Below are 20,254 nucleotides of genomic sequence, written 5' to 3'. Positions count from 1 at the left end.
CCAGGAAGTTTGATTGCAGATGAAATAGCAAAAGTGACGTTATAGTTATATGAATTATTATGTCTTTTTGTCTTTTATGATCAAATAAAACCTTGTTTCAAAGAACATGTTCTTCAATATTTCCTAATTTCATCTTCACTTTTGTCTTTTTGTTTCCTTGCTTCAACTTGAAATGACACTGAGGCATCGATGGCACATTATTGAAATCTGAATCACTTGTAAGGTGGTTAGTTTACAAAGCCTTATTATCATGATACGATTTATTTTTATGTATTTCATTTACTAATTTGTCTATCAATATCTCAATGAAGCACCTGCCTCAATTTAAACATCTGCAGCTTTCATTTTGCTCTAAGCAGCAGGAGCTCTGATTGGCTGGTACATGTTAAAGTGCTGCCACCTGCTGCTGAGTGCAGGAACAGGTGATGACAGTATTGGCTTGGACCTTCTTTACTTTCAAATTATTCAGTGCATCAAAATTGCTAATTTAAAATAGCTTTTATAGAATTTTGATTACATCTATTCATTATATTTAAGGTTGCAAGGCTATTCTGGAAGCACACATATTCCACCATTTGAGTTCAGTCAGAAAATATAATGTCAGAAGTATGGGAATAGAAAGCAGAGATAAATGTTAATCGACTGCCTATCCTTAGCCCAGGACTATTTAATCCGATGGTTATGTTCTGTTCCCATTGTAATGCAACTTCATGCAACCAATGATAACATCAATATTCCTTAATCACAGTAGAAGAAGCCACGTCCCCACCATTAACAACTTTATTATTTGATCACAATAGATTTATTTTCAGGCCTTTCATATATTGCCCAATGCCCATGTTGTTTAAAGCATTTTATTTTAAAGTATTTTCATTGTCAAACCAGAGGCTGCATGTTAGTGTATTTTTTTATAGCGTACCATGTATTGTTAAGACAGCACTTTTCATTTTTAGACTGTCTCCGTGTACCAGTGGTGAAGTGACGCAGGCGTAATTTGGCCCACACGGTCTGCCGTAGTCGGAAAGATGGCGACCTTAGCGCTGGTTAGCCGTCCTGCAGGTGTCCTTCCAAGGATTGCAAGTGAGTAATGTAAAATCAGTACGCGTTTGATAACTACAATAACAACTTAGAGTATTATGGTGTGATTTAAGATCTTTACACATGCTTTGCCAACCCAGGCTCACAGTTAGACTACACACTCTGCGAGAGTGACCTTGCTAACAGGCTCGGCTAGTTACCTGCTAGCATGGGCTTTAGCGAGCTACTAGCTTACAATTGAACTTTTTGATTATTTAAAATACTATCAGCTGAGTTACTTTACCATATTATTACCACCCGAACCTCGTTATGTGTTGTAAATGTAGGGTATTGAGTTACGTTTGGCTGTGCTTTAGCAATGTCCTTTCCAGTTGTCCAAGTTGACGTGACGTCTGATTCAGTGGCTCAAAACATGACTGAACGTTACAGTTTATAATAAACATACAACCCGGGATCTAAACATTACTTCATAACGTATCTGTAGTTTTACACTAACGATGCTGATAATAATAATATGCGTCTGTACAGTGACACTGAGTTACCGTTTGTTTCCTCTCTGCTCACTTTACATCACAAGGTTTCTGTTTGTAATTGTAGTATTCGTAAGTAGTGTAAGTAAGCATGGAGCCCTAAAAGACGTATTCTTCATCTGCTCAGTGCATTCACCAGTTTCCTATATCTTATAGCTAGTTTTGTAATGGTTAGTGAGAGAGAGGGAGAAAATAATAGTGGCGTAAAATACCATAACAGTGCAATGCTCAGCGTAAAGATCTGATATCAAGGCTGTAGTCTGTGGTGAATGTTAACTATATTATGTTACCCAGAATGGGGTTTTTAATTCCATATACATTATTACATTAAAAACACCCTGCTGTGTTTTGTTTTTATGTATAAAAACAATAATAAACTGTGATTGATCATGATTCATCTTGTTTAAAATACTTGTATTTGTATTTTGGGGGGAGGTAAAACACATACACGTGTGGTGTTGTATATAAATAATTGCATGAAAAATTTGTAAGGGAAATCAAAATGTTGTGTAACTAAATGATACGTGATATTTGAAACCTTTGCATGAATTCGGACAATTTCCCCACACTTGGCTATAACATCGATAAACCCACTATCATGGAGAACAGCGGTCATTTCTGTAAAAGGTGCGATACTCAGGTTACACAGAGGTAGTGCCATGCAATTTATAGTAAACATCCGTGCTGGAATTACGAGAGGAAGTTTGGGTCAAACTTGGTAATTAGATTAATTGAACATTAAAATGTTAACGCATTAAGGTTTCCAGATGAATCGCCGGCATAAACATTGACAGCACTATTATATTTATCGATAGATGGATAGATATACAGTATAGATAGATACATCAAAGAAAGCATCAATAACAGTTCCACAAGCTTCAATAAAAATAATTTAAAAAATAAACATAACCAGCATTAGGGTTGCATATCGTTGACTTTTTTACGATACCGATGCCACTGAACGATACCGATACTCAACCGATACATATCGTGATACTTTCATGTTGCATAAGGGGAAAATGTAATCATCCTGCAATTACTCCCATGAAGCGCTTTATGATATAGTTAACATGTCAAATGAATATTAAATTCAATTGTGAGACTTGGACCTTTTCGTACTGAACAAACAATGAAAAACACGTTATCTATGAAGAAAACAGATTCTGCAATATCATTTATATCAACCATCAGGCGTGAATAGTACATCTTGTCAATGCAAAAAGAAAATAGCACCAGTATAATCAATATTCAACCTGAGATTCGACTGACCAGAGAACACATAAAGGATCATGAGGTCTCGGCATTGCACATAAAAAAAAATAATAGCATCATTAAAATCAACATTTGCCTGATGAAAGAAAACAAATCCCATCACAGTTCAGTTTTGTGCATTCATCTTCAAGAAGATGAGCATATCTGCTCTCTGGATCCAAACGGGCCCTTTCACAACGTAGGATATCACCTGCTGAACTAAACACTCTCTCGCTTGGCACGCTGCTTCCCTGAACACAAAGGTACTTGGTTGCCATACGAGACAGCATTGGTTGGAGGTTGGATGTGTTGACCCCTTTCCCAGAAATAAACTTCTTGCAGTGGCTACAGACCCCACCATTGAGGGCACGACCATTAACCATTATCTGAAGAAGGAAGAAGATACACTTTATTAATCCCTTACAGGGACATTTCTTTTCTTTCCCCACTCTGTTGTGTTAACACACATTACACACACAGGGGAGGATATACATGCACAAACGCAGAGGATATACATGCAAACACACAACCACATGCAGATAGGAGAGGTGGCAGAGCAGAGAGGCTGCCAGGTACCCGGCGCCAAGGGAGCAGTTTCGAAGTTAGGTGCCTTGCTCAAGGGCACCTCGGCAGTGGCCTTGGAGGTGAACTGGCACCTCTCCAGCTACCAGCTCACTCCATCTTTTTTTGGTCCGATCGGGACGTGAACCAGCGACCCTTCGGTTCCAAGACCAAGTCCCTACAGACTAAGCCCTGTCTGCTGTTGTGGAAGAACGATAACAGATATCTGTGAAATTTCAAAACGTGAAGCATGTCAAGGAAGTTGAGTTTCTGAAGTGTAATTTTTGTGTACTTTCGGGTTAATAATGTGGCCTTTTTGGCAGTTTAACTAAAGGTGTGCGGCTGCTGCTGTGAGGAAATATCAGCCTGAAATTACAATGGGTTTTAATGGAGACATGTTGAACGTTTTTGTCACTTCATGCCCTCAAGAGGCATTTTGTTTAATTATTTTTGCTTAATTATTTGTCATTTTTCAAGCTACGAGATGTTTTCCTACGTTTGTCATGAAAGATTATGTCTCAGGAATGTAGGGTTTGGGAATTATGGCAGTTTTAAAAAGATATATGAAGGCAAATTTCAAGATTTGCTCCACTCTAGCTGTGACATCACACACTAGTTAATGTTAAAATCTGAAGAAAACCTCTTTAACAAGGTCTGAACAATGTTTAATATCTCTAAAAGTAAGAATCAGATTTAAAAGTTGTGTTACACGAATAATGTCAGAAAGATGTGTAACATTTTAAAGTTGGAATGAGGTTTCTGAGTGAAAGTATGAATGAACAGTTAGCAGTTGAAGTCGCATGAAGATTGTTCAAGTCTGAAGAATTTCTCCATTGACTTCAATGTTAAAAATGTGATGAATTATGGGATGTATCTCTGGAATTATGAAAGTTATGAATGATAAAAGTAATAGCCATCGATTCCCGACCGAGCTGATCGTTTTGATGTTTGAACGGAGTTTCTGCGATGTTGAATGTGGGAGGAGAAGACGGACAAAATAAGTCGGCGGAATAATAAAAATGTTGTCCGTAGCATAACATATAGTTGGAATGCTGTATCATTGTCAAGTTGTAGTCTTACCACCGGATGTGTATGAAACGCTGCTGCCTGTGTCCCTCTGCAGGTGGCTGCTCCCCTGCTGTGTTGTCAGCGGCCTCCGTCACCTCCGTCCAGCAGAGGAAGCTCCACCATGCCGTCATCCCCAAAGGGAAAGGAGGACGCTCCTCCTCTAGTGGGATAGCGGCGACGGTGTTTGGTGCTTCAGGTTTCCTGGGGCGATACTTGGTCAACAGGCTAGGTGAGTCTAACATGTACGGTGTAAATATGGATGTAAAATATCTTTCCACTCGCTAATATTTACTTCATATTTAACACATTTGTTTATTTACTTTATGAGCTGGTGCTTTAAAACTTCCCCCCCATGTTTGCTATATCCCTGATAAGATATCATCTCAGTTAGGATCATATGTTTTGAATTCAGTGGTTTACGAGAACTGATAGGTAATCTAGCATTTTATTTTAGCTCTTGATAACCAGAGAAAAAATGTAAACAAATCCTCTAAAAGGGCACATGCATTTTATTTTGAGCCTATCACTGCAGTTCATTTAAATGTTGGTATTTTGTTGACCTAATCAAAAACAATTTACTCCTGTTGTGAAAGATTTAATTGTATGCGTTTATCAAATGATGATTTGCAGGTCGGATTGGCTCTCAGGTTGTAATCCCTTACCGCTGCGATCCGTATCATGTCAAGCACCTTAAACTCATGGGTGATCTTGGACAGCTCATTTTCATGGTAAGACCAACACAGACACACAGGAATCTTGCTGAAGTATTCTAAATAAGTATTTGATATAAACACTTTGGAGCCTGAAATGAAATGCAAACACGTTGTCTCTGTTCTGTCTCTTTGCAGGAATGGGATGCCAGGAACAAAGACTCCATCAAACGCGCTATGGAGCACTCTAATGTTGTCATCAACCTGGTGGGCAGAGAGTGGCAGACGAGGTATAGTAGGTTAAAATATTATCTAAGGATGCACCGGTTGCACATTTTCAAGCATAACAATTTAGCCAATGCTGATGTTTTATTATTTATATTTATTCTTTTTTTGTGCCAGGGAAGTACATTTGTAATATAAGCCCTACATTACATTTACTTTGAATGATCACAAATTCAATCAAACAAATGTATTAAACTAAAATTAATAAATGTTGTGTATTTGCCTGGGACAAGTTAAATCTCATGGCCCTTTTTGTAGTTTGTTCTAGTGGCCGATGAACTTCCTGTGCATCCCGAGATTTATGTTATATTTTGTTGTTCACATGAAAAAGAATTAAAGCTGGCTTTGCGATGTTGGTGATTTTTGGAGAACAAAGCTGAATGGCCATGTAAATTGAAGGAAACATTCACATGCAAGTATTTCTCCTCTTTTTGTGTGAAGTAACTATCGCTTCGAGGATGTCCACGTGACCATCCCTCAGCAGATTGCCAAGGCAACCAGAGAGGCCGGCATCACCAAGTTCATCCATGTGTCTCACCTCAACGCCGACATACGCAGCCTGTCCAAATACCTCAGGAACAAGGTAGAGGGTTGTTTCTCTCTCTGTCAATTAGTACAAAGTGTATCTATTTGTCTGTGGCATGTTGGATGCATGCCAGTAAAAGGTTAACCTGTAGAAATGTCGTTCATCATTGTGAGTTATTTTTGTTGACTATAGGCCGTAGGAGAGGCAGCAGTGAGAGATGAGTTTCCTGACGCGATCATCATGAAGCCCTCGGAGGTCTTTGGCAGGGAGGACAAGTTCATCAACTATTTTGCATGTAAGTCTATTGTTTGTGAGTGATAAGGCTTTATTGGTAATGTGCCAGTCTCTGAGTAATGAGAGGTTTTTTGTTTTTTTTAAATTGCTCTAACACTCCTTGTACGAACACAGGTAACACTATATTTAAAAAAACAAGTTGGACCACTTGTTTGACAGTGGGAGTAGACGTTCGAAGAGTTTCACTCTCTGTGTGTTTCTTCAAATCTTTTTCAGATATGCGTTGGTTTGGGAATGCTATTCCACTCATATCCCGGGGGAAGAAGACCGAGAAGCAGCCTGTTTATGTAGGTTTGTTTAAAGCAATACCCTATTCTGAAATCTATCCCTTTTTATCACACATTTAAATATCCAGAAATCGCTTAGCAGCTGAGTCTCTGATAAATTCCTAACTTCAGGTTAAGTTGGCTTAAGACAGAAGGAATTTCACAAGGAGCATCACTGTATTGCTCCCATTGATTCTATTCTATCTATCTCTATTGTTTGTCTTAAGGAAACGATACACAGTGAATAACTCTAAATGTTCAACCAATCCTGGCTTAACCATCTCTTTCCTCCTGCAGGTGGTGGATGTGGCCAAGGCCATTGTCAACGCTATCACAGACCCGGATGCTAATGGAAAGACCTACGCTTTAGTTGGGTAGGTGGTGGTCAGCCCTTAAATAATCCCTTTGTTTGAAAACCTTTCCTTGGGAGTAGCGCAATCATGAAATTCTACAATCATAACACAAAACACAAATTATTTACAGATTTTAATTCATGGCAAGATCAATCAGCCATTATAACCATTCTTTGTACTGGTCCAAAAAAATTGTAACAAAAAAAACCCACTTCATTGTAGTCCTTGAAGTTTAATGCATCAAAACATTTCCTGGGTCTGAATGGCTGCATTGCACAGAAATACATGTTTATTGTATTTTTAATAGTAGGACAATAGGAATTCTACAAAAGTATACGTTTTTAGTCTTGGGAGGAAAGAAAAGACGGAACCCTGCACAAATGCCCTGTTCAGACATGGCCTTCACATGTGTCTGAGGTGATCCCATCAAAAGTGGTACCAAGATGCATTGAGATCCGATTGCTGCCTGCCTGCTCTTATCCCTCGCTCTCTTGCACAGGCAGCAATGAGAGGCTCTGAGGTCCCCGAGGGCCATGGGAAAAAGTTATGATTTTAGCTTCTTAAAATGTACCTAAAAGCTGAACATATGACACGCATACAGCCGTCGCATGTAGAAAAGAAGGTCTAATCATACTGAACAAGACCATTGAACACTTTTAATTAAAAAATTGCATGTTTGTGTATTCTGAAATGTATACACAGTCAATTGACAAAAGCAATTATGTTTTCTTTATGCAAACGGATTATGTTAATTTGCAATAAGGTGGAAAAAAGCAATCCGATCATCTGTATAGAGGACATTGGGTGCTGTGTTTGTCCATGGAAGAATGGAACACCTTTTGTCTACATATCTTGTCGTCGTCTATAGTTAATGACCTGTATCTGTGTCAGCAAAGACTAACATGGAAATGGATCTCTTCCGTAACCTGTTTTTTTCCTCCTTTCCTTTTTATCCTGGTTTCTAGTCCAAACCGTTACCTCCTGCATGACCTGGTGGAGTACATCTACGCAGTGGCACACAAACGTTTTGTGGCCTACCCCCTGCCCCGCCCACTATACCAGTAAGTGCTTTATATAAGAAAACTAATCCTTTTTTTAAACTAACTCAACCAAACCAAAAGGTTTTTTTCTCATTTCAAATTCTGCAGAAATGTTTAACATGTGTATTGTGTGCTGATTGAACACATTATACAAACATAAACAGCAACCTACTCATCAACATATCCCCTTACAGAACAAATAGTAACTTGTCATATACCACAGTACAATCGTGTTATAGTTGTTTATTTTTTTGTGTGTTTTTACTTTTAGCCTTGGTGCTAAGATTTTCGCAGCGAGTCCATTCGAGCCCTACACAACCCCAGACAAAATCGACAGGGTAAGACAACCAAGATTTTGAAACGACTTAAACTTTTGGGAGTTGTGCCAACAACTATGGAGCCTCTAAAGCCAACACTAACTTTGCACTGTGCTTTTTAATTGCCAGCTTCACACAACAGACATGAAGTACCCAGGACTCCCTGGTCTGGAGGATCTAGGCATCACTCCTTCCTCTTTAGAACAAAAGGCAGTCGAGATTTTACGTCGCCATCGTTCTTTCCGTAACCTGAAAGCTGACCAGGATGATGTAATGCCCGCCAAGACTGTTAGCTATTAGAATAGCAACAACACCAGGGCAGCCAAAGGATGTCAGTCCCTCTTATTGTTTGGTCATTAACTATATTCTGTACATAAATTAATAAAAAGTATCCTCTAGATGTTGTCTTGCTTTAAGTGTTTCACTTTTTCGTTGCTCATTGTTTTTATTCGAGGTGACTTAACCAATATAGATTATTGATCTGTTTTACATAAAGAAAGCAGAAGAATCCTGCAGGTACATTAACGTGTGTGTTTATCAGACCACAGCACTGAATAACTCGGTGTTTCACAAAAGCCTAAAGAAGAATACAAATCTTTTACGGGAATCTTTCCCGCAGACAGGCTTCTTTGAAAAAAAGCGGTCAGGCTTAACGGTTTAATAAAGATGGCAACAGATAGATGTAAGAAGCCATAACAGTTAAGGAAGAATAATTCAACATGGGGCAGAGTTTAAATTATATGAAGGTGAATATTGGCACAATCATGTATGACTTGTATCTGACCTGTGTCTTGGCTGCTAAGGTGTGACCGCGTAAAGGTTGTGCCTTGCTACAGCTTATCTCACATTGAAAGTGTAACTCTAAGAAGTTGCATTTTTCATGCACATATCTAATAAATTAGATCTAACCCTTACATAGGTACCTAGAAAAGTAAAATCATGGATTGATCTCTTGAGGTATGGTGTGGTTAAGTGCCATTTTCTGTCCAATAATATCCTGAATTACTTTGGAGTCACTCCGGTCCCAAAAAGTGTATTATGTTGTTACATCGTTTCAGATGTTATGTTTCAGTTGTGCTCTTGATAAGCCATTAAAACAGTACTCAGCCACACCACTTATATACCAGGTGCGACTGTTGCTATGTGAGTTAATCTTTCAAATACAAGGTTGCTTGTTTGATTCAAGCTCTTGTAGTCAGTATGTCAAGGTATTTATCCCTAACATTTTATCAGCTAACTAATGACACACACTCAGAGGATCTTTATAAACGTTTTAAGTATTGCACATCTTTAAACATGACTTATAAATCACTTTTAAAACCAGCGATGCACTACAGTGTCAGCTTTTCTAAAATAGAAACTTCAATGTTCACATCTTTCAAAATGATTCTACTTTTCAATGACCTACAAATAATCCTAATAATCCCATTTTCAATCTTCCAACTGTTCATATTTTTTGGTCAATTAACAAACCTGTTACAAATGTGTTCAACAAATTTGAGCCTTTGCGACATTTATTTGATCACCATGGAAACCTTTGATCTCTGGACACGTCGTTAGCTCAAATATAAACACCCGTGTCATGGAACACGATGTCATAACTCCAACTGACATGCTCAGAGCAGCAGACTTCAGATAATGGTTAATGGTCCTGCCCTCAACAGCTCTACGTCACGTATTGCGCCGAGGCTTCGGAGCGTGTGTCGAGTAATCCCCGAAGCTTTTTGTGAAGCTTGTATCGAGGCTTGTATCGTTTTCGGCCAGTGACGTCACCGATGACAAACGAAGCCTCGCTGCCCCTCAATACCACGTGACTGCTTCAGAAAGTGCTTTAGATTGGTTGAACCACAACGCTCATATTACCCATGGATGTATAATAAGAACGATATTACCCTTCCTGTACCCGGGCCCGGTGACACGGTGGAATTAAGAGAGCTCAGACCCTCACTCATAGAGGTCGGAACATGTCATAAGTATAAGTAAAAGCATAAATAAATGTAGGAATTAAAACATGAATAAATAAATAAATCAATAAATACAGTAATAAATAGTATCCGTTTTTTTCAGCGGTGCTATGCAGGGCCGTCCCTCCATACAGGCCGATCATGCAGGCTGCATGGAGCCTCACATTGCGCAGGGGGCCTCGCGCGGCTTATGAGCTCGGCTTGTGCGCAGTTCTCCGTGCACCATTCCATGGAATGCTCTTAACATCCCGATAGCAATAAATATATGAAATGCTTTGACAATAAATACATACAAAAATGTCATCTGTGGAAGCCGTAGCGCTGTAAAAAGCACAACCAATCATTTTAGCCGGCCCGGCTAAAATGACTGGATGGCCTACCTGCCTGTCAGCCTTCCATCTGTGCACAAACTTATCTCGTGCCCTCATTGGTCATGTGCGCGTTTGTGTGTGTTGGAGGAGGGGCTCTGTAAGGAAGTGGCAGATTTTTTCCGGCTGTGTATTTTCAAATTCTAGCACACTCGAGCTGGTTTCCCCAAAATGACCTACCCCACCTTTAACTCCTAACAGTCATCATGTCAACCACAACACAGAGAAATACTGATAGAAATGTGTGTGTAGTTTTTGATACATTGCTGACAGAGGGAACTACTCACAATGTCGCTTGGGGCCCCAAGTTGGTCAGCGACGGCCCTGCACACACACACACACATCTCCTTCATAATGCGCCTTCTCCTCGTTTTCCCAGCATTCACTGGATTATCCGTAAATCATACAAACAAAGCCAAAAGGTGGTTTATCTGTTTTCCCGTTTTGGTTTAAAAACTGAATAACGCCGTTTTTTTAGTTTTCGGTTTTTCCGAAAAACACCGGTTCTTTTTTTTTTTTTTTTTTTAAAGTTGTTAATATGTTTTGGATGCATATTGTTCTAGTATTTGTTCAGGCTGTTACATACAATTAGTCTATGTTGCTACCTACTGGTGAATAAATATTAAAATCAGTTAAAATTGGCAACCGGTCTGCGATTCTTTTTTTTTAATGTATCGTGGCACAATTCAAATGGGATCGAAAGATAATCTTTCTCTCTCCATTGACTTCAATGCATAACTTTTCCGAAATAAGGTCCCATGGAGCTCAACCGGAAGGGGAGGGACTTCGCCTCTCTATAAAGGTTGGGAACCCCTGAGATAGAGCATACTTATTGAGATGTCAAATCTGCCTGTTTTACACACTTTAACCAACAGGGGGGTTTGTGTCCAGATGAAGCCCATGATGAAGCCTCATGAGATGAAGCCTTTTGAACCAATTGGCTGGAAAGCTTCAAAGCTTCATAAGGCTTCATTACCATAAACCTACCACTTTTAATTCACATAGCCTACTTACGTCTGCAAACTGCTTTTTCTTAACCCCCTTGTTCCACTTTTACACACAGCAATGGTTGCTACCTGTGTCCTTGTTTCAAATCTTATTTCACAACGATAGAGTGTTTAGGTTTTTTTGCATTTTATCACACGGTTAGCGGCGGAAGCAGAGCTGGGGGCGTCACTAATTATTAAATTAGGAGCACCTGCGCCAGGTGAAGGGCAGGTCTCACCTCGCCTTTCAACAAAATAACCCACAACCCAATGTGCATTTTACCAGCTGCGTAGTTGTAACCAGGGTTGGGTTGTAACGGAATACATGTGTAATCAGAATACAAAAATCAAGTAACTGTATTCAGCTCGCGTTACATTTGAAAAACGAGTAATCTGATTACAGTTACTTTAGTAAACCTGAAGTGAATACATTTTGGATTACTTATTGGAATTATTGGTGGAAAGATTTCCTCACAACATGTAATATTCATTACTAAAGGTACAGCCGAATCATCACAGCGCACAAAACCTATTACCGCCGCAGATGGACCAAAAAAGGGAGCGGGTCCGCTCAGTGAAACAATAACAACGAAACATGGAGGAACAAAAGTCTGTGTTTAAATCGTGTGTGTGTGTGTGTGTGTGTGTGTGTGTGTGTGTGTGTGTGTGTGTGTGTGTGTGTGTGTGTGTGTGTGTGTGTGTGTGTGTGTGTGTGTGTGTGTGTGTGTGTGTGTGTGTGTGTGTGTGTGTGTGTGTGTGTGTGTGTGTGTGTGTGTGTGTGTGTGTGTGTGTGTGTGTGTGTGTGTGTGTGTGTGTGTGTGTGTGTGTGTGTGTGTGTGTGGTTAAACACATCAGCCTGCGGTCGCTCTTTAGCCTTTCTAATGATTCTGAAGGTAAACACAGTGAAAGCGGTGCGTGAAAGGCACTGCGCGCTCCTCTTCTGCTGAGTTAACCCTCCCGCTGCCTCCTGGTGCTGCAGAGATTTTCTGTCCTGCCAGTGTTGGCAGGATATGAATTAAAATGTCGAACTCGGACTTCATTTTAAGGACATTTCGGCCAGGGGTGTAGAGCTATATGTGTTTAAGCACCGGATTGGCAAAACAGGAGAGTGTGTGCACCAGTCTGCCTTGATCTATGAATTCATGTCCGTGACACTCACAGTATCTGCTGCCCACAGCTGTTTTATAGAAGGAAAACCTCCTTCACTACAGAAGGCGACACGCCCGTTCTAAGCCGTGTCCCTCACTCCTCACATCCCAAGCTGCATCCCCAAAAAGTGTATTATGTTGTTACATCGTTTCAGATGTTATGTTTCAGTTGTGCTCTTGATAAGCCATTAAAACAGTAAAAACACATTCAGTTTCCTTTTGCTTTTTGTGTCTCCTGTTCACCAAAACATACCCATCTGTGATGGAAAAAGAAAGTAATCCAAAAGTAATCTAAAAGTAATCTGATTACGTTACTTTTTTAAGACACGTAACTGTATTCAGATTACTTTCAGAGCCATGTAATCAGTAATCAGTAACTGATTACATTTACAAAGTAACCCTCCCAACCCTGGTTGTAACCGTCAGTGCAGTCTTATCGCACTGTGGGCGTCTGAGTTGCTTTTTATTATCTTGGTGTTGGGTCAGTCGTCGGGTCTGCTATCAGTATGAGAGGAGCAGGATTAAAGCGACCAGTCTTCATATTAATGATCATCGGGCTCATCTTCTACGTGAGCCTGTATATAAAGAGTGGATATGAGGATACAGCGGGGTCCAAAAAAGATATTGAACCTCCTCGGGTGATCAGGAGTCCATCTGACCTGGAGACAAGCATCAACAACCTCTGTGAGTCAAGGAAATGATTTGTTTTTTCTAAGTTCATGTTAACACTTTTTTAAACTTTTTTTTTTAATCAGGTTTAATCGGTAGCCTACGTTACAAATAAAGATGGGGAAATTGTAAGGCAATTATGTTTAATTGGATTAAACTTAAGTTATTAGACATCCTGTGCTTTTATCTTCATGTTTCCATGCTCATTTCATTCAGATATGTCTGTAATGATATATAAAAGTGCCCTTAGAAAATGGCAACTTTTTTAAAGGTATAACAAAAAGTTTGAAATAAAATTAACCAACATTTATCAATGTGTTTATACATTTTAATGCATTCATATAAATATGTTGCTTGCTGAGGTTCAAAGTACAGGTGTGCTATTGCTAGACACAGTACATTCTCAACTCATCAAAACCTGCAGTAAGTCATTAACATTTGTCTTTTGTAAAATGTTATTTAAAATGTAATTTCCTTTAACCACAGGCTGCATTCCTCACGGAAAATTACTTGTAAAGATATTTATTCTAGTTTGTGGCTTCTTTCCAGTTTGTTCAACTGCGAATCATTTACAACAGGAAAATGTTTATGGTTTTTTTCTGACAATATAATTCTAAGTGCTTGCCAGGGGTCAGCGATACTTTTCAACCTGAAATGTGCCATTATGCCCATATCTGATCTTATTATTGTCAGGGTGTACAAAATGGCTTAAAATGTGCCAAATTTGGTTCAGTAGGTCAATATAGTAATTAATTATCATGGTTAATAGAACAAATTATTCTAATTTTGCTTGTTTTGTCAAGACAACCTACTCAAAGCTTTTGAGCAGAAGCAGGACACCATGCAGAAATTGCTCGAAGAGGACGTAGAGCGAAGGAGAAAAGCTGCAGAGGTCGTACAGCCACCAGTCCAAAAACTCCCAGAGCAGAAAGAGGAACCTAAATCAAAGATCGAGGAAAAACAGGAGGCCCCTGTAAAGAAAAAGTCAAATAAACTCTTCCCTGACTCCCCCCTGTTCAAGGAGTGGGGTGGGAATCTGTCTGAGGATGAGCAAAGAGAGGCACAGAGTTTGTTTGATAAGTACGGCTACAACGTGTTTCTGAGTGATCGCCTTCCTCTAGATCGTGCTATTGCAGATACCAGGGATACAAGGTACGCATTGATATCTCCTATGAAGCCATAACTACCGTGTCAACTCGTACACAAAGCAGGGTTAAAGGTTGTTTATAGTTCACCTAATTTGTTTGCTGATAATCCTTCACCTTTTTGTTACCATGAGGTCTGTTTGGATTAAACATTTAGACAGCTTGTTAAAAAGACAATACCTTCTGTTTCTGAATAGGTGTCTTGAAAAGACTTACCCAAAGGATCTGCCAAGCATCGGGGTGGTGTTGATCTACCTGAATGAGGGCCTTTCGATCCTCAAAAGAGCCCTGCGCAGCATCATCGACCGCACCCCTAAAAACCTGCTGAAGGAGATTATTTTGGTGGATGATAATAGCTCGAATGGTGTGTATGTTTCAAGTGAATCAGATTAGGCTACTGCTAAATCCTGTTTCTTTGTGCAGATGCCCATGCTGCTGGAACATGTCTTTTAGTTTTTAAATATATTGCTGCTTTTGGACTGGAATCCTGATTTTTTTAATCAGTTTTTTTATATGAATATACTTTTCTCCGAGGTCTTGTAAATCTCCCAGAAAGCATTTTGTCAAATGATCCTCCAGCTTTGAAGCAGTAGTTTCATACTTTAGGAAATACACCTCTTGGCAAGAGTAAGTTCAGAAGATGAATACTACTGTCATATCTGTAACGTAAAATATGAAGTTATGATGGCAACTGGTTATCATAGCTTTTGAAGAAACACTTGCATGTCAACTAAATGTAATTCATCAGTTTAAACACATTTTGTTGATCATACGCTGGATACGACAAAAACGAGAATTCATTTTGCTACAGCTCCAGCACATTATCACCAATAAAACCACACATTTTAACATTTGTAAGTGTAAAAAAGTGTATTAGTCTGCTTTAGAGTTCCTGCAATTTGTACGATGTGACCTTTGGACAAGGCCATGCTCTGCAAACTTATTTTACAGTCTTGATGCTAAACTATCCAGGTGTTCGCTGTAAAACTATATTTCCAAGACGGACACAATAGTGGCATCAATCTTCTATTCAAACTCTGCAAGATAACATAAGCTAACAGAACTGAATTGACACCAGTGAAGTCAACAAGAAGAGAACGTACTGTAAATGTTAGTGCTGCGGCACTGGATTGTACTAATAGGACTCATATTTGTCCATCCTAGAATTAATTAAACATCAAACGCTTTTCAGTATAATTAAGGTAATTGGTATCACCACCTTGCTTTGGAAAAACCAAATCTGTCACGCGCCTGTTCTTCCCTAATGTCATAACATATTCCCACTTTATCCTCTCAATTCAAGAGGACCTGAAGGGTGACTTTGACGTGTATGTGAAGTCGCTTGAGCAGCAGAACCCAGGCCTCCGCTTTACAAGAGTGAGGCACAATGAGCAGCGAGGCCTTTCATACGCCAGGGCTTCTGGGTGGAGGGCTGCTACTGCTGACGTGGTGGCCATCCTGGACGCACACATTGAAGTCCATGAAATGTGGTAAGACTGTGGCAAAAATAAATCCTTTTCAATGTTAGTTTATTTATAACATTTAGAGTAAATATGTTATGTTTGTAGAGAAACATATTTAACTTTTCATTTGAGCCAGCCAGCTGAGTGGAAGCACACTTACTCCTGAAAGGTGATAATGTTTCTGGATGTAGTTTGGTAGAACATTTTTAAAACCTTTAAACTACTCTCAACAAGATATTTTTGTATTATTACCAATCCAATACTGAAATAATCACAATGTTAAACAATGTAATAAATGTACACAGCAAATACATTTGAGCTATTGACTAGATCCCTGGTAGTCTATGTGGCGGTAAACTGATCTTTTTACCTGCTGAAATGTTTTTAGCCAGGCATTTTAATAGCATTACAGCCTGTGGTCGAATATTATGCCATCGTAAAAGTATGTGGTGTCTCTGACTTTGTCAAACGTTATTACCACAGTCCCATAAATAATAAAGGTGGGAAGGTTGCAACACATGAAAGCTTCCATTCTTAAGTAACAGAAACAAATTGCTCCAGTAGACCGACTGGATGTCAGGGCTCGACAAATGATCAAAGTGAAGAGTGAACCTGCTCTCCTCCCTTCCTTTCACTCATGTAGGGCTGAACCTCTGCTGACGCAGATCAAGGGGGATCGGACCGTGGTGACGTCCCCTGTGTTTGACAAAGTAAACTATGATGACCTTACAGTTACTCCATACGAACCGGCCGCACATGCCTTCGACTGGGCTTTATGGTGCATGTATGAGAGTTTCTCCGACGATTATTACAAACTCATGGACGGCTCACTGCCTGGAAAGTAAGTAAAAGTTTATCCAGTCTAGTTTTACATGTGTCAAACAAATATGGATGAGGCTTTCTTGATGATTTGAAAGCTTCACTTTTAATGTAGTACTGATGTAGTCCACTGTAGAATGTTTAAAATGATACACTACTCACAGTTTACTACTTTTATTTCAGGAGTCCATCTGTCATGGGAATCCTAGTGGCTGACAGGAAGTATCTAGGAGAAATTGGAGTTCTCGATGAGGGAATGAAAGTGTACGGTGGTGAAAATGTGGAGCTGGGAATTCGAGTGAGTAAGCGTCACCTATCCAACATCAAATCTGATGCAGTCTCAGGCTTTAAAGGTGGGGTAGGTAATATTGGAGAAACCAGCTTGAGTGCGCTAGAATTTGAAAATACACAGCTGGAAAAAATCTGCCACTTCTTTACAGAGCCCCTCCTCCAACACACACGAACGCGCACATGACCAATCAGGGCACGAGATAAGTTTGTGCACAGATGGAAGGCTGACAGCAGGTAGGCCATCCAGTTATTTTAGCCGGGCCGGCTAAAATGATTGGTCGTGCTTTTTACAGTACCACGGCTTCCACAGATGAATTTTTTTAATGGATTTTTTGTCAAAGCACTTAAGATATTCATTGCTATCGGGATGTTAAGAGCATTCCATGGAATATAACAACAAGTGTATCTCGAGCCGGTTTCTCAAACTTACCTACCCCACCTTTAAGCACCATTACCCCTGTCACTATTTTTGTTTTAATGATTGTGAGGTGAACAGCTATGTTAGAGGATAGAGATGTGGACAGTGGCTATTTCTTTATTGTTAACTTCCTGGAGTCTTTGCTGGTTGTCTGGCAACTTTGCCAGGAAGAGATGGTGTCCTGCAAACTGTGTGCTTTGCGCCTGCACTAATATTATTGATGACAGAACAATTATTCTATTTGATAAATGAGTATAAGGATGACATTTTTAGTTTTCTGCTCGTATAGGTGTGGACATGTGGAGGCAGTATTGAAGTTGTTCCATGCTCCAAGATCGCCCACATTGAGAGGGCCCACAAGCCCTACATGCCTGATCTGTCTGTAGCCATGAGGAGAAACGCCATGAGGGTAGCAGAAGTCTGGATGGATGAATACAAACACAATGTCAACTTGGCTTGGAACTTGCCATTTGAGGTACTTCATTTGTGGGCAAACTAAATGTGGCACTTTTGTGGGCACTTCAAACTAAAAGTAAATTGTGAATAAGTGGCTGTTTTCATTGTGAAATGGCCCCCAAATTATAACGCATACATTAATCACTATCGTGTGCCAACTATTTGAAAATAGCATAATGATGCTGTCCCAAAGAAGTGTGCAGTCATGTCTGTGAAAGAGCAGGAGTTAGTTATTGTAACCCTTTTTTTTTACTCTTATTAAGCTCTCTGGCACTTTGTATACGTGAAGCAATGAATAAAAAAAACTGCAGTTGAAGCGTTTATTTACTTCATCCCCAAACTCAAACCTGCTGGCATTTTGAGAATGGATGAAACAAACTATAACTATAACAACACTGTCGATTTGTATTAGAAATCGGTTTAAAACGATTGATTTTTGGAGCTTAAAGCTTAGTATACTTGGTGTTTTTGACAGTATGTTTTTATGACTGAAATATAATTGGCTATTGATAAAGCTTTATGTGCATTTTGAGATTTCTCGGGGCATTTTTTTTCCCCGTGCCCCCTTAACTTCTGACAATAAAGGGGGCATCTTTGAGTGAATTTCAATCACTTAAGCTACAAAATAACAATTTATACCATATTCCTTGCAGAATCATGGAATTGACATTGGGAATGTCACGGAGAGGAAAGAACTAAGGAAAAGGTTGAACTGTAAACCCTTCAAATGGTACCTGGAAAATGTGTATCCCAAGTTGGATCCCTTGGACAACCTAGTAGCCTATGGAGGAGTACGTTTAGTTTCATCTAATGCTTTGAATGGTGGTAGAATTATTGCAAGGTGTGTGTTTTAATGATTCACTCCTACACAGCAGTTTTATATTCATTTGAGCCCCCATTTATATAGTTTTTTTTTCTCCCCTACTTAAAGATGAAGAATCTTGATACCAGCATGTGCTTAGACCAAGGTCCAGTGCCGGGAAACACACCCATCGCCTACAATTGCCACTACTATGGACCTCAGGTAAGTTAAGATTCCAAAAGTAGTTTTCAAGATTAATACTTAGTCTTTGACGTTGCTGCTTATTTAACTGCCAAAACTGCTTTTTTAAATCCTTTTTAGATGACTTATTATCGCTCAAACGGAGAGCTCTACATCGGCGGCATCAAGTCCCACAAGTACAATGACAACCGGTGTATAGCTGACATTGGGAATAAAGAAACAGAACCAGGACTGTTCAACTGCAGAGAGGCTCTGCAGAAGAAAATGGGGATCTACTGGGACTTCACTCAGGTACTATTAATGAAATGTAATCTAGCAAAAGAAGCAACTGGCAAAATACTGTTACTAGTAAAAGCCCTGTGTTCAAAAATATTGTTGTTGTTAAAGTATTAGCATCAAAATAAACACCTAATGTAGCATAATGTGTTTAACACTTATAATTAACATTTTTAACACTAAATTGTGTTATTAACTTTCACTAGGAGTGGTTATATGTATCTAACCTTTGTTTTTTTTTACACATCTGAAATGTTATTGTTTTACCACTATATTAATCAAATGACTGCACAAACCACGTCTGTTTTCACCAAATCTGAAAATGCATGTAGTCGTCATAATTTGGTATGTACCACCCTTTGAAATGATAGGGTGGGTTAGCTCATGGTGACTCATTGTTCAAAATGTTGCGGCCGTCTGAATGTTTAATGATGACATACTGTGTAATGTGTATACCTACTATTTACATGTATTCTCTTTTCTAGGGCAAGGAGTTAAAGAACAGAGAGACAAAAAGATGTCTGGAGATTCAAAAGGATACACTAGTAATACAGGAGTGCTCTGGCCAAAGATGGGAAGTCCAACACATAATCAAAGCCTTTTAAAGTGTGTCTGTCTGTGTGTGTTTGCGGCCAACAAGAAGTGCACTTCTCTGCTCATACTGTAGGTCAGTCTCAAAGAAAGTCAGTCACGCTATCATGCTTGTAATTTAAAGGGGACCTATCATGCAAAATACACTTGTTGATGTCTTTTATACATAAATATGTGTCCCCGGTGTTTCGGGGAACTCACGCAGCGTCAGAAAATAAAACCCTTTCTCTTTTCCTCCGTACCCAAATCTTTTAAAAATGGGGGTAAGATAAGATGACACTTTATTCCCAATTTGGGAAATTATTTTTGTTGCAGCAGCATAAAAGACCAGGCATAATTAGAAATAAACAAGAATAGAAATAAAATAAAATAGAAAATATACATGTAGATATTATATATACAAATATATATATATACATAAATATGACATGGAATATTAATATTAAATATTAAAAGGGACCTATCATGCAAAATGCAC

The 20,254-nt window shown here is 39.2% G+C and overlaps 2 protein-coding genes across 2 annotated transcripts; both read left to right on the top strand.

Annotated features, from left to right (window-relative positions):
- The first annotated feature begins 974 nt into the window (after positions 1 to 974).
- ndufa9a (NADH:ubiquinone oxidoreductase subunit A9a) lies at positions 975 to 8,584 on the top strand. Its single transcript, XM_034141763.1, has 11 exons — positions 975 to 1,080; positions 4,504 to 4,677; positions 5,079 to 5,176; positions 5,297 to 5,388; positions 5,825 to 5,966; positions 6,102 to 6,204; positions 6,420 to 6,490; positions 6,767 to 6,843; positions 7,788 to 7,883; positions 8,134 to 8,200; positions 8,309 to 8,584. Exons 1-11 carry the CDS (start codon positions 1,026 to 1,028, stop codon positions 8,477 to 8,479), a joined length of 1,146 nt encoding a protein of 381 aa, XP_033997654.1. The 5' UTR covers positions 975 to 1,025; the 3' UTR covers positions 8,480 to 8,584.
- A 4,548-nt stretch (positions 8,585 to 13,132) lies between these two features.
- LOC117491673 (probable polypeptide N-acetylgalactosaminyltransferase 8) lies at positions 13,133 to 19,840 on the top strand. The gene is made up of 11 exons (XM_034141762.1): positions 13,133 to 13,329; positions 14,118 to 14,466; positions 14,657 to 14,823; positions 15,763 to 15,949; positions 16,566 to 16,763; positions 16,925 to 17,039; positions 17,740 to 17,925; positions 18,560 to 18,697; positions 18,838 to 18,930; positions 19,030 to 19,200; positions 19,671 to 19,840. Exons 1-11 carry the CDS (start codon positions 13,152 to 13,154, stop codon positions 19,788 to 19,790), a joined length of 1,902 nt encoding a protein of 633 aa, XP_033997653.1. The 5' UTR covers positions 13,133 to 13,151; the 3' UTR covers positions 19,791 to 19,840.
- Positions 19,841 to 20,254: the final 414 nt, after the last annotated feature.

This window comes from Trematomus bernacchii, unplaced genomic scaffold, assembly GCF_902827165.1.
Source record: "Trematomus bernacchii unplaced genomic scaffold, fTreBer1.1, whole genome shotgun sequence".
Taxonomy (NCBI): Eukaryota; Metazoa; Chordata; class Actinopteri; order Perciformes; family Nototheniidae; genus Trematomus; species Trematomus bernacchii.
The sequence above is the reverse complement of the archived record's forward strand: the minus strand, read 5'-3'. Positions and strand labels throughout refer to the sequence as shown.